At 40.0% G+C, this 14,577-nt stretch overlaps 1 protein-coding gene across 2 annotated transcripts; it reads left to right on the top strand.

Moving 5' to 3' along the window:
* Window positions 1–35: 35 nt before the first annotated feature.
* On the top strand, window positions 36–14,187 carry LOC136238204 (TBC1 domain family member 15-like). 2 transcript variants are annotated; one of them, XM_066028554.1, is made up of 10 exons: window positions 36–208; window positions 1,405–1,480; window positions 1,529–1,748; window positions 1,997–2,100; window positions 2,160–2,221; window positions 5,266–5,412; window positions 5,472–5,562; window positions 6,269–6,417; window positions 13,464–13,605; window positions 13,900–14,187. In XM_066028554.1, the coding sequence occupies exons 1-10, from the start codon at window positions 82–84 to the stop codon at window positions 14,054–14,056; spliced, it is 1,275 nt and encodes a 424-aa protein (XP_065884626.1). In that variant the 5' UTR covers window positions 36–81; the 3' UTR covers window positions 14,057–14,187. The 2 variants fall into 2 exon arrangements, with proteins under 2 accessions (XP_065884626.1, XP_065884627.1); XM_066028555.1 differs by lacking the exons at window positions 13,464–13,605; window positions 13,900–14,187 and adding an exon at window positions 6,467–6,621.
* The last annotated feature ends 390 nt before the right edge of the window (window positions 14,188–14,577 follow it).

Below are 14,577 nucleotides of genomic sequence, written 5' to 3'. Positions count from 1 at the left end.
AAAATTTGAACTTCGCGTAATTAGCGAGTGATGAATTGAAAATAATAGAATACCTTTATAGTTCTAACTAAGGCACACCAGATGGCTACAGCTGGGTCAGCAGTAACTCAGCGAGCTGGCTCGTTGTCTCGTGATCAATGGAAGGGCTTCTTTGACTCAGATGGTAGACTAGTGAATGAGATCAATATGCGTAAAGCTGTTTTTGAAGGTACAATATCGCATGCAGGGTATGCACCTAGCTCGGTACACACGCTATTAGTTCAGGAACTATTGTAGGCGTTATAAGGTGTTTGCAAATGTTTCTCCCATTACCTGTGAAGTGTACATCTCAGGATTAGGCCATGGATCTTATTATCTATGACAGGCTATAAACCAGTTTACTATTTATGGGATCACATCACTACCTCCTAGAAACATAATGTGTCCTTGATTCAACCTTCAGTGTACTTTATCAGTAAATTGTGGGCTACCTGTCATGTGTATTGATACCCTCTTCAATTTCAGATACCATTCCAAATCATTTAATATAGAGAGAGGTGTCAGGGGTCTAATTGTGTGTACACTAATACAAATGGGACCATGGACAAGTGTCCTGGATATCAAGGTGTCCTTATTAGTAAGGTGTCCTGATTTCAGGGGTCTAAATGTGTGTACACTAATACAAATGGGACCATGGACAAGTGTCCTGATTATCAAGGTGTCCTTATTAGTGAGGTGTCCTGATTTCAGGGGTCTAAATGTGTGTGCACTAATACAAATGGGACCATGGACAAGTGTCCTGATTATCAAGGTGTCCTTATTAGTGAGGTGTCCTGATTTCAGGGGTCTAAATGTGTGTACACTAATACAAATGGGACCATGGACAAGTGTCCTGATTATCAAGGTGTCCTTATTAGTGAGGTGTCCTGATTTCAGTGGTCTAAATGTGTGTACACTAATATAAATGGAGGTGTCCACATTTTATTCATGATCACATGGTCTTCCCCACAGATGTTCATGCTACATGTGACAGTCACATGTTATATATATATATACAAGCTGCTAATCATAGCTGATGAGTATACCCATAATATTATTATGTAGCAGTTGTAGTACTGGCTCTAATACAACTGTAAATATACCAAAATTTGTCAATGATAGTTGCATGCTTCCAGGAAGCACATGGTTTTTTGACTGATTAGATATGCCAGTAACCATGGTTATGAAGCTTTGGAGGGTTACAACTACCTTCGAAGGTTCCGAAGCTTTGTTCCGGCCCTAATGTGTGTTCACAGACATACACACATACAGAAAGGCATATTTACTTACTATACAAGTTGTTACAGTAGATGATAATGTTATGAAGTCTGGTGGCCATGCTACAGGACATATACACAGATACACTCACTAATATTATTTCACTAGGTGGAGTAGGTTATGACATACGTCCTGAAGTATGGAAGTTCCTCTACAAGCTCTATCCCTTCCACTCTACTGTACTGTAAGTGATTACATCATAATGATATCATTGTTGGTGACATCATCACAGGGAACAGAAGACAATGGATCTTGAGAGGTTGTCTCGTTACCGAGCCCTCAAGGCCCGTTGGAAGGTGCTAGACCAGACGATGGTTGTCTCAGGTGATCCGTTCCTTGGGAGAGTGCCGGAGTACATGTCAGCTGCAGAGGATGAGGAAGCTCCTGCCTCATTGTCTAATTTAGATGATGATGACTCAGCTTTGCTGACCATCCTTGACTTCCCTGCTAAGGTAGGAGGTCATTGTAATGGCTTCCCCTGTCATATCCTTGTAATTATGCCAATTACATGTTGATATGAAACTGAGCCTTCTGATGTGTAATTGCTTCCCTGCTAAGATACACTGATTTCTGTGATCCCAAATTCAAACATTGACTTCTTTGTTGTGTATGTGACAGTATAGGCTGTGCCTTTATTATGGGAGTGTGTCTCTTATTATGGGAGTGTGTCTCTTATTATGGGGTGTGGCTACTATTACAGGTATACGCCCAACATCAAGATGTCAACTTAGAACACTACCTTCATGTGAAGAGAGTGATCTTGAAGGATGTGTTGAGGACTGACCGTTTCCTTGACTACTTCAAGTGAGCTGCTCTGATTGGCTATAATAAGCTAACAAGCCCCACCTCCTTGTTTCTTGCAGAGATGATCGTAACTTACGTAAGGTCCACGTGATACTAATGATATATGCAATGTTCCATCCTGGTGAGTTGTGTGATGTGTTGATTGTGACTTGATAGTGATATATTGATTGTGACTTGATGGTGATGTATTGATTATGGCTTGATAGTGTTGATTGTGACTTGATAGTGATGTGTTGATTGTCAAGGAGTACATTTAGTGAATCATACAGTACGATAGCACTGTATAGTAGGGACATCGAAGGTGTAGGGGTGATCCGTGATATAATATAACCTATAAACCTGCTGCGATTTTTCCTCACAACGACATGACAGTATTGGTTGGGTAAAACCAAGCCCAAAAGTGTCTTCAGATCAACCCGAAACGTTTCCGTCAAGTTGCTACAGAAATTTTTTTTTTTTTAATTATTCAATGGAATTTTTTACTGCCTGCCTGCCTGCCTGCCTGCCTGCCTGCCTGCCTGCCTGCCTGCCTGCCTGCCTGCCTGCCTGCCTGCCTGCCTGCCTGCCTGCCTGCCTGCCTGCCTGCCTGCCTGCCTGCCTGCCTGCCTGCCTGCCTGCCTGCCTGCCTGCCTGCCTGCCTGCCTGCCTGCCTGCCGCCTGACGCCTTCAGTCAAGCGTAGCGGAAAACTGGTTACAGCTACAGCCCTAATTCTTTCTCAGAAACGTTTCTAGTTCGCTTAAAAAACCTTTAATATATTGATAAACATACAATGCTTGCGCTATTGTCTTACCTTTTATCCTTCTTTACCATGGCCAATAGTCAAGGTTCTACCATGTTAAACCAAGTTGGGTCATCCAGGTCCCGCTTTACAGATTATTTGGGTCTGACCCCATGTGCTAAATTAAATGTGGACATGTTACTACACGTCATAGCGTAGCCTTGCTTCTCTCGTGAGCTATGCCCACTGACGTAAATTACTGTCTGTAGACATATGGTAGCCACGCTTCATCAGTCCATAGGTATGCACGAATACATGTCCATTTTTTGTCTGCAGGGCCACGCCCACTGATCAGTTGTTATTGTATGAGTCATAAACTAGTATAATAGTGCTATGATTAACTCTTTTAAAATATTGTGACAGGCTATTTAGTGGTCATGAGCTTGCAAAAAAAATTTACAAACAAGTATAAGAAAAAATTTGGAATTAGCACAGTAGGGATATTCACTTCTTATTGTTTTACAGTATTTGGACATTACATACTACTCCGATCCAGCTTGTTTCAGTACTTTTTATTGTAGCACTATCCACTGTCCCTAATCTAATTTAAAATTCCTAATTTTTTCTTATACTTGTTATTTATAGTATTTTAAAATTAGCCATTTTAAGTTTTGTCAATGCAGCCAATGACTATTTGATAGCTGTAGCCAGTACCCACTCCCATCCCCTTGTAACTATGGCCACCTGGCAAAACACTTAGTAGTGTTTGATATGGGAGACAATTTTGGTGATTTAAGAATTTTGGCGGACAATATTTTGGTGGTTACTTGTGTCATATAGAACTGAAAAGAATTTTTTGGCAAATTCAAATTATTTACACAAAATTTTCTGCCACTAAATCCTTTGTATCACTATGGTAACTGCTGGAACTGTTATTGAAAAGTGATCTTGATTCCAGCAAGAACAAGTCTGTTACCATACATTTATTATGGAGAGGTACGAACTTGTCACATTTCAGCACTTTGATTGGGTGATCCTGAGTACTAGCGAGTGTGTAATGCTTACCAGTAGCTCTGTCTCTAAACATCACTCCATCCCCACTGACACCAACTAAGCTATAAGGATGTATCATTTGAATTGCAATTGATCCTCTTACGATAACTAAAAATTAACATTTATAACTCAATACTCTTCTATGTATCATTGTCAGGGATTGATAATTAGGGATTGGTAAGAAATAATATGGCTTCGTAATTTTTTATTTCTTAAATTTTTTTTTTGCACTTTAAAAAAACAGCCTTGCAATAAAATTTTACCTGAAAAAACCACCTGGGATACATTAGTACTGCTGTACCTTGATTAAACAAAGTGAAAAGTCGAATGTTTCAATGTACAGTGAGTTTTAAGATTTTCAAAATTCACCTGGATTTCGTCTGCCTGCTGTAATACCTGGTTGCACTAGGTGTACGGCTCCAGAATTTTCAGACAGTCAAGGTAATGATGGCGGATTCATGAATCTGTTGTTCCAATTACGTTCTGTCCACTGCACCATGCTGTTTGCTTTCATCATTCATTCACTTCTTTGTTCTTCTTGAAAGATAATTAATAGTTGTGGCGTGCGCCACAACCCAAACATGTGATTTTAACAAAGTGTGAGTACGTGTGTGTAAGATGAGGGTGAATGGGTGTAGTACCCAAGGAGTTGTCTCTAGCATTTATTAACGCTAGCTAGTCGACCAGTTTAGCTTTTTTAGTCGACCAATTTTAATGTCATTAATTTACAATGCTAGTACACTTTTATCAAACAAATTTTATCTCAGAGGATAGGCTAACAAATTTTTATATACTTTGCAAAGCATTACATTTTGTTAGCTGAATGCTATCAAAATGCTCCCAAATTCAAACCCAGGTGGTGTAATTTTCTCAGAAGATATCCAACTAGAGTCTTAGAAAGTGTGTGTCCTTCATTCATCACCAAACAAAGTTATGCGAATGATATAATCTTGTGTACTAGAGTTCCATTCTTCTCCTGTTAGTGTAATAAACACTGTTTTATCCTATAACTTCTTGTCCCCCCTTAGCCCCCCTAACAGTGTCTCCTAGATCTGCCCATGCTCAGGCTCATCCCTATTTTTGTGGAGGCATAGGTGAACGGGAAACAACTACAGTAAAATATTGAAGAATAATTGTGTGGTGTAGAACTATTGCACAGAGTAATGTGTGGGAAACAATTACATTAGCTTTTTTACTGCACAGAACTGAAGTCAACATTATTGCTATACAACTGTGTGTTGATAGCAAGTGACTATATTGAAACTCAGTATATAAAAGTAGCTCAATATGACAATACAAGTAGCTCAATATGACAATACAAAAGTTTTACAATGTTTTTTATATTATATGCTAATCTGACTATTGATGACATCATAACCACACCCCTTAAAAGGACTATCATACTCTCAAGGCATGAATGACATACTAGCGAGGTTCCTATTAGTATTTCATAATGAAGTAGACAGCTACTGGGCCTTTACTGAATACATGGAATGGAAGAAACAGGACTTTGCTGAGGATGTGATGATTAAGAAAGTTGGTGGGTGTGGTCATTACATCATGTGACATCACCCACATGATCACATGATCCTCATATAGGTATAGTACGGCAGCTGGTACAAGAGATGGACCCTGAACTGTATGAGTTCTTTGAGGACACAGAATGTAAAGATTATCTCTTTTGTCACAGGTCAGTATGGTGTGCATTAAATAATAGTTTTTGGAATTTATAAACCTGAGGACTTGAGGTAGGATCTAGTGTGTGATATCAGGATTTTACAATATCAATTGATAATTAGTAATTATCGTGATTTCATTAATAATTGAGTGGGTGTGTGATTAATTATGTGGGTGGTCGATAGTTATAAATATGCTTTAAATACAGTAGATTCACTACAGCCATTACTAACAAGGAAACTGGTAGATAAGCTTTTAAAATGACTAAATTGCACAGAACTGACCTTCATTTCTAGTGCGACTGCATAATTACTGACCAAAATACTACAACTTTATAAAAAATATTTTTATATATCAAAATCAACGTCAGCATGCAATACTGAAATTCGTTATGATAATGATATCATAAAATTGTCACAAACTATAGTACTAATGACTAAATTTTGTAGACTCTACAGGTTGTGTGTATGTAAACTAGTTCTTTGAAAGCTTCCATTGCAGCAGCAGCAGCAGCACATTGTCACTGCTTATGTACATTCAAATACCATCTAATGAGGTTGTACCACTAACCTGTAGAGCATTAGTTGACAGGATTAGTACATTGTCATCAACTGACTAGTTTGGTCCTCACTATAAAAATACTCCACCCAATCATGTACGTAACAGGGTTACCCCTTAACAGTTTCTAATATAGTTTACTACAGTCACTATGGTAACAGGTGGTTACTACTATCCTTTAAGAGAGAGTTTGGTCTAGAGGATAGCCTGAGGGTATTTGAAGTGATCAGTAGCAGCTACTTGGAGTTATCCACTGACCAGGCCATGAAGGAGAGCGCCAAGGAAGCTGCCAAATTATTCCAAGAGGAAGGTGGGTGTGGCTGTGGATCACATGTAGTGATGTGCAATAATATCGATAGTGTGATAATCGTATCGCAGTGGTTCATTATCGTGATATGATAATAGCTTGTGATTATCGTGAGCACCAATATTATACATTCTTACCTCGCCAGAATTACTCAAACAATTAAAGCATTCATTTGTTTATTCAATTATTGTTCTAATTGTTTTCTGAGATTGAACTTTGCTGTATTTTGGCATGACATATATACATTCAGGTATACAGGATATGCCTTTACCCGTATTCATAGAAAATAAGTAAAATTAGTGCTACATTATGCATCTTATCATTTGGATTTACTATCGTGATAACTATTGTACCATGATGCAATTATCGTAACTTATTATCACACATCACTAATCACATGGTGCTCTTGTCTCCACTGTTAATCACATGATGGTTGCTTAGGAACCCAGAATTGTACAAGTAACCAAGAAACTAGTTTAGTATGTCAGTGTCACTGCTGCACAAAACAATAGTTCCCTAGGAATTCATGGTAAGAAAGTATTTATGAGGTTTTCATGAGAATTTCAAACAACATGGCAATGTCTTGTCCAGAATTATGACAATCTTGTGGCTAAGGAAAACTCATTCCTTTGTGCAGTAAACCAGACATGGGGTTAAGTACATTTAAAAGTACTTAAGTAAAGTACAAGTACTTTTGAATTTTCCAAGTACAAGTACAAGTACTCCTGCAGCAATCAAGATAGTACTTAAGTAAAGTACAAGTACTTTTGAATTTTCCAAGTACAAGTACAAGTACTCCTGCAGCAATCAAGATAGTACTTAAGTAAAGTACAAGTACATTTTGCTGTAGTAAAATATATGCTGTATTCAGTGTATTGTAGTATGTAAGTGTGCCTAGAGGGGTTGATACTTTCAGGTTTTTGTCAACCATTCTCTCTCTTAAACTCTTAAAATGCACTGCCTTAAACAGCAACATTGTTTTTGTTTGCTAGAAAGTTATGACATCATTAATCATGGCAACATGATACATAGTATGGTTGGGGAAGGCAGTAGAAAAATTGCAAGTAGTTGTAAATTGCACCATCATACAATTTTGTTATTCTCATTGTACACCCACTGTGTACAAACTACGTATAATGTTTGCAGTACTTACAAGTACTTAAAAGTACTTTAAGTACTCAAGTACATACAAGTACTTAGTGAAGTACTTGAGTATAAGTACAAGTACATTGGGGAAATTAAGAAAGTATTTAAGTGAAGTACAAGTACTTTCAAGTTTGTACTTAAGTGTACTTAAGTATAAGTACTCATGTACTTGGCCCCATGTCTGCAGTAAACACTTCATAGTTGACACACGTTTTTAGACAGGCTTAGAACTGTAGCCTTAATACTTCTCACTGACCACACATCTTTCAAGCATTGATCCTTCAAATTCCTGAAAAGACTTTATGTGTTAAAACAGAATTAATTTTGTGTACAATGATGCGTAGTATAAGCTGAGTGCTACTGTTCTGCTGTTCTACAACTTATTGTACATGAAATGAGCTTGTGTAATGCACTAAAATAGTATGTAAAAGTTTTACTGAGTAATTGTATATGAGGTGATGAACTGCGGACATCTTCTTCACCAAACTTCGGAGCCATTTTTGGTTTTGCACTCCATTGTCATGTGATCATGTGATGTCATGGGCTCAGCAACACATGAAGGTCAAAATGATTTTATTTTAACATCATAGCAGCATCAAGGATGAAGGTACGAGACAGAATCTAAAATAATGTAAAATGATAACAGGAAATTTTGATAATTACAGATTCCCCGAGGATTGAAAATCCGACATGGGGAGGATGAATTGTATGAGGAGGTGAAGGATACATGGAAACAACAGTCAGCTTACTGCATGGTATTTTGCCATTTTTGTCCAAACATTAGCGCAGTGTTAAAAAGCAATATAAATATATATGTCTCACATGACCCGCCTTTTTTGGGATGCGAAGAAAAAGTACATGTTACTAATCTACAACGATTGCAATCACATCATTATAGCAGTAAAATACATCATCACACATAGGATATAATATATTGTAGGGCCACTGATACAAGTAAATTATATAGCTAGTTATATAACAGTGTACACAACAAATCATTGTCAGTTTAGTTAACTCATCAAATAATGTTATAAATATAAGGTGATGGGTTGCAGGGTGGAACTGACTATGTTGTTTCCATGTATCCTTCGCCTCCTCATACAATTCATCCTCCCCATGTCGGATTTTCAATCCTTGGGGAATCTGTAATTGTATTTTGGAGGCTCCGGATACATTTCAGCAGCCTAGTCAGCTTACTGCATGGTACTGTTCAAAACTCACCAGTATTTGACTGTCTGCTCCTTAGAACAGTTTGTCCAAACAGTCCACTGTTGACAGAACGGTTGTAAAATCGGCAGAAGGTGGAGGATGATGACCAATTAGCTGCCTTCATAATCTCTGAGATGGGAACTCCAGCTGAGTTAGCCTTAGAGGTGGCAGCACCTCTTGTTGAGTGTGCTGTGAAGACAGGTATCAATGCTTGCCAGGCATAGTTTAGTGTCATCTGAGAAGTTCGGCTAGAAGGCCTGCAATGGGGGACCACTTTTTCCAGATTTAGTTAAACCAGGGATGGTGAATACTATTCTCTCCCCTCTGTGATCTGAAGTTCAGGTCTAGTGCAGCCAGACCTGAACACCTATCTGCGTGATAGTCATCAACATAACTGCTTTATGTGTGAGCATCTGAAAAGAGAGATTTTCATTGTCGAGGAGGCTTGACGAATATGATAGGAGTCTACATCCCAAGTAGTGGAGTATCTGGGAGCTGGTGGTCGGGTGTTATAAACTCCTTTGAGAAACCTGGAGACAAGGGGATGTTGACCTACTCTTACACCATCTACATCATTATGTGTTATTTAAATTGTCGATCTTAGAGAGTTAATTAATAGTGCGATATTTCTTTCCCGCATCAAAGCGTTCGCACAGGAACTCCAGAACATCACTTACAGGAGCTGAAAATGGATCGGCATTCCTTTCAAGACACCAGCTATCCCATTGTTGTCATGCATTGGAGTAAGATGCTTCTGTTGAGGACCTCCAGGACTGTCTAATGATTTGTGATTCCAATGAGGAGTGACTCCCCTCATTCTGTTTACAAATGTTATTGCTGTGATGTTGTTATCTAGACGCAAGGGCACTGTGATTGAGTTTCTGTTGGGAGCAAAAGGACTGCAAGGCTAGAAAGGCAGCTTTCAATTCTAAGTAGTTGATATCATATGTCTTTTCTGTAGACAGCCAAGACCCCCCTGTGTTCTCACCCTGCTAGCTCCCCACCCAAACATAGTAAATTGACAAGGAGAAAACATTCTGACCACCTGGCAGACTCCTGTAAGCGTTCGAGCATTAATCGGATGGCTGCAGGTTCGAGGCTGCCCAGGTCCAGTCATGGATTGTTTCTCCTTTCTCCACCTTTTCAAACACACTTCTGTAACAACTTTGAACAGGCTGTAGGACCAGGTGTCCTACAGACCTTCAGCACTTGTGCTGTAAAGCCTTAATAAATTTTAAAAATATGTATAGACGCATCCGATTCTATTGTTACATCCCAATGGAGACCTGCCATTGTACAAATGAGCCTGTGTTACCCACCATGACAAGTCCTCTTTGATAGCCTGACTGGTTGGTAGTCTGTGGTCAAATGGATACCCCTGTCTCAGGTATGATAACTTGACTCTTCCTAGTTGTCTGTAGTGCAGGGGGGCTTTGAGAATGGCTGGGTGTGCAGCCACCATTGTCCCTAGTATCTGAGACAATTTTCTCACTGTGACCTCTTTGAGGGCCATCATGTGCTTTGAAGAATTTAAAGATGTCAGCTTCTGTGTTGGTAAAGATAACAACATTGAACATGAGTTTATGTTGAAGCCCAAGCTTTCTATCTGTTGTGTTGGAGATGCTACACTTTTTTCGATATTGACGATGAACCCCAGAGACTTCAGCAATTGTACTGCTGTTTGAAAATGTTCAGTGGCAAGATTGGCCATTAGAAGCATGTTGTCTAAGTACAGGATGATCCTGATGCCCAACTTCTACTACTGGTTTCAGTAGCTTTGTAAAAGTGTAAGTAAGATGCGCTGTTCAATCCAAAGGGAGCACTCTGAATTACCATTGCTGACCTTGCCACTGGAACTTTAAATACGTCTGAAAAGTTGGATGGACAGGAACAGTGAGATATGCGTCTTTTAAGTCAAGCTGGTCAACCACTCTCCTTCTTGGATTACACCCTTCACTGATTTGATTGTTTCCATCTTGGAAGTGAGGGGTGCTAATATAGCAATTCAATTCCCTCAGGTTTATGATATGGTGCCATGCTCCAACTAGTTTGGACACTACCAAGAAGGGGCTGTCTTCACATCTGACATAGCAGGACGTTTGCTTCTTTCTCTGACAGTCTCTCCACCTCTAATATCAAAGCCTAAGACTTCTCTGTGTCTAACAGTGTTTGGTATATTTGTGTAGTGGATGGCTGGCTGGTGAACTCTAGCATGAGACCCTGGATGGTCTGGAGGATCCAGGGGTTTCCCCAATTGTGCCTGAAGTATGCTAAACGTGGGCATGATGTGTGAAAACCTATTAAGTGTGTGTCTAACTTTAGGTGTTGTGTAGTGCATGACTGTACAAAAGTGGATTTACTGCCGCTTGAATTGCTGCTGCTGCTGCTGCTGCTGCTGCTGCTGCTGCTGCTGCTGCTGCTGCTGCTGCTGCTGCTGCTGCTGCTGCTGCTGCTGCTGCTGCTGCTGCTGCTGCTGCTGCTGCTGCTGCTGCTGCTGCTGCTGCTGCTGCTGCTGCTGCTGCTGCTGCTGCTGCTGCTGCTGCTGCTGCTGCTGCTGCTGCTGCTGCTGCTGCTGCTGCTGCTGCTGCTGCTGCTGCTGCTGCTGCTGCTGCTGCTGCTGCTGCTGCTGCTGCTGCTGCTGCTGCTGCTGCTGCTGCTGCTGCTGCTGCTGCTGCTGCTGCTGCTGCTGCTGCTGCTGCTGCTGCTGCTGCTGCTGCTGCTGCTGCTGCTGCTGCTCCTCGAAATAACAACTTCCGGTCATGGGTGTCCTTCCTGTAATAGTTACCAGAGGATCCCTTGCCCTTGATGTCAACCTTGCTGTGCTTAGTGATGGCAATTTCCTTAGCAAGCAATGATTCTCTTTCAACACGACTAACCAGGAAGGTGTAAAAATCGTCACCAAACAGGGCACCATCGGTATTACGGAACTCGCCTTCTCAGTATTTGGCCCATGAGGAGTTACACAACTCCAAGATCTTGGAGTGTCGTACTTGTGAGATTATTTCGGATGCATTTCCCACTAGGCAGATGGTATGTTGGATTAATATTAGCACCTGGGATACTGGTACTACTAGGTCCAAACCATCTGCCTCTTCGCTGTCTGTCAGGAGATTAACAGACTTGAGGACAGCTGCCTGGATTCTAGCAAGCTCTGCGTCCACAGCATTTGGGAAAAGTACCCCCAAGAAATCTTTGATATATTTATCTACAACAGGGACCTTGCGGATGCTCCTTTTTGAGAGTTTTGCCATCATCCTTGTCTAGATATTTCTTCATGCGTTTGTCTAGGTACTTAACTACCACGGGATGGGCAAAGAATGTGCCTTCCTTTGCCGTAATGAGGGCAGAAGGATCGAATACCGTGTCAGGAGAGTCAGCGGTTATTTTCTGCCGTTTATTTATTGGCTCATGTGTTTCATAATCGTCTTCTATTTCATCCTCATTGCCATTTGTGGTGTCTTCCTCGTGAGTAGCTGCTGGTTCCACAGAGCCATTTGATTCAGATCCATTTGATGAAACTGGTAATCCTGTTCCGCCTTGTGAGGCTGAAAGTTTTGTGTTAGGGCAGCCTAATGAGGCTTGTTGCCCATCACAGTTGACGTGAGACCCATTAAGGTTGGCAGACAGTCCCAACCGTAGAGAATTTCTTGGGTTAGACCCATCGAAGGAGTCTTCAGGTTTGTGATCTTCATGATTTCTCTCTTCTCTTAGGGTGTCCCTTGCTAGGGTTAATGCCCATTCTACAACTCCTCTTCTATCTTCATCAGTGCCACTGAGCACTTACCGTAATAACTGACTCATTCTTTCCACGGATAACTAAAGCACACTGCAACCTTTTTAAATGTAGACAAAAAAAGGCGGGTTTATCATGTGAGACATATATTTTATTCTGCTTTTTAATACTATGCTGACGTTTGGACAAAAAGGGCAATACCATGCAGTAAGCTGACTATGTGTATCTGGAGCCTCCGAAATACAATCTACGTGTTTCTATGGAGGTGATAACTTGATTGAGTGTTTTGTGGTGAAGCAACGGTAGTTAAGTCCTTATAGCTCATATGATAGTAGAGTTATTATAAGTTATAGAGAAGTGTGCTCAAAAGCCTAATTAGACTCTATTTAGGCTGTTTGGGTGGGTAATAAATCTCATATACTCCACCTTGTTTTCTAATATACTCCACGCCTTCAGGCACAATATAACATATGCTCAAAATCTAGGTTTATCCAATCGCTATGCATTGTTCACGTGCTGGCAGTGATTTAATGAGCGCTATTATTTTGTCACGTGAGGACGCATAGTTGCCATGGCGCTAGTATTATCGCAAGAAAACCAGCCGCTCTTGCCGAGCCTACAGCAGAAACAGCCGTGGATGAGGTGAGTGTAATGTGAAATAGAGTCTAAAGCAGTTATACGGGCACAATGTGGAGTCTATGAAATTTATAAACCCGAAGGCCCTTAGTAGCACCCTCGCTTTGCTCGTGCACTACAGCCCGGGCCTTCGGGTTTATAAATTTCATAGACTCCACATTGTGCCCGTATAACTATTATATATTGGATTTTGGTAGATAATAATGTTCATATTTTTGTAATTTGGACTTCGAAGGGTTAATTAAATGTTATTGTACTTGTTCATTGGTCACCAGACAACCTTCATTGTACAATACTTGACTTTGTTCTGATTGGCTGTTGCTAGGTGGCAGTGTACGTGCTGATCAGAAGTCATACAACATGGACTACACATTTGAAGTGTTTGTGTGTGTAGCCATCTTGTTGCTACACAAAGAAGAGTTTATGAAATCCCCTGAGGCTGGGGACCTTTATACTTGTGTGAACAGGTGGGCAGGGCTTGTTTGTGGAGTGTAGTTACTTGTTCTCCAAAACCATGGCCAAAGCTTTGAGCACTTGTTGTTTAGTACTCTTGTGTCACCTCCTTGTTGTTTAGTACTCTTGTGTCACCTCCTTGTTGTTTAGTACTCTTGTGTCACCTCCTTGTTGTTTAGTACTCTTGTGTAACCTCCTTGTTGTTTAGTACTCTTGTGTAACCTCCTTGTTGTTTAGTACTCTTGTGTCACCTCCTTGTTGTTTAGTACTCTTGTGTTACCTCCTTGTTGTTTCTTGTTGTTGTGCAGTTTGGCAATGAAGATGGATCTGGATAAGATCCTACAAGATGCTGAACAGTTATTTTACAATTATGTCCGCAAGAAGGTCATTAGTCCTCCAAATGATTATGTTATGCTTAGTGAACTGAATGAGGATGACAGTAGAACTACAAGTAGTGATCATTAATTAGAATAATATTGTAAATTAGTAAAATTACCATACACACACACACACACACACACACCCTACAATACATTTCACTCAATGTGTACTTTTGTACAGTGTAAGGTCATTTGGTTATTCGGTAATTGATTTGAGCTTGGTTCATGCCTTTATTCTCTTGCTTACCTTAAGCCGACATATTTTAGCAATTCACTAAATTTAGTGGTGATGTCATGTATTGATGAAATCAGCACATAAATTTAGCAATTTTAGTAATTCATGAATTGATGAATCAATCAACTGTACATTTTGCAGTTTTAGTATATTTTAAATTTAACAAGAAAATTATAAAAGCTAAGAGAATGGTAACTTTATAATCTGATAGATGAAACTTGTAACCTGGAAAAAATGGTATAAAAGAAAGTTTGGTATCATTTTAAAGCTCTTTTCTCATAGAACAACATAAATTATCCAAAGTCCCAAAAAATCCCCCTAGGGGGATTTGTTTTATATCAGTTTAAAATTTCCGTGTGTTTTCAATCAGC

The sequence above is a fragment of the Dysidea avara genome, chromosome 11 (genome assembly GCF_963678975.1).
Source record: "Dysidea avara chromosome 11, odDysAvar1.4, whole genome shotgun sequence".
In the NCBI taxonomy this organism is placed as follows: Eukaryota; Metazoa; Porifera; class Demospongiae; order Dictyoceratida; family Dysideidae; genus Dysidea; species Dysidea avara.
This window is presented reverse-complemented; position numbering and strand designations above follow the sequence as displayed.

What these genes read in the sequence shown, in the direction of transcription:
- LOC136238204 (XM_066028554.1), top strand. Translation starts at nt 82, where the DNA reads ATGGCTACAGCTGGGTCAGCAGTAACTCAGCGAGCTGGCTCGTTGTCT. An exon ending in GCGTAAAGCTGTTTTTGAAG is followed by an intron (nt 209 to 1,404) that starts GTACAATATCGC and finishes TTATTTCACTAG; the next exon opens with GTGGAGTAGGTTATGACATA. An exon ending in CGTTTCCTTGACTACTTCAA is followed by an intron (nt 2,101 to 2,159) that starts GTGAGCTGCTCT and finishes TGTTTCTTGCAG; the next exon opens with AGATGATCGTAACTTACGTA.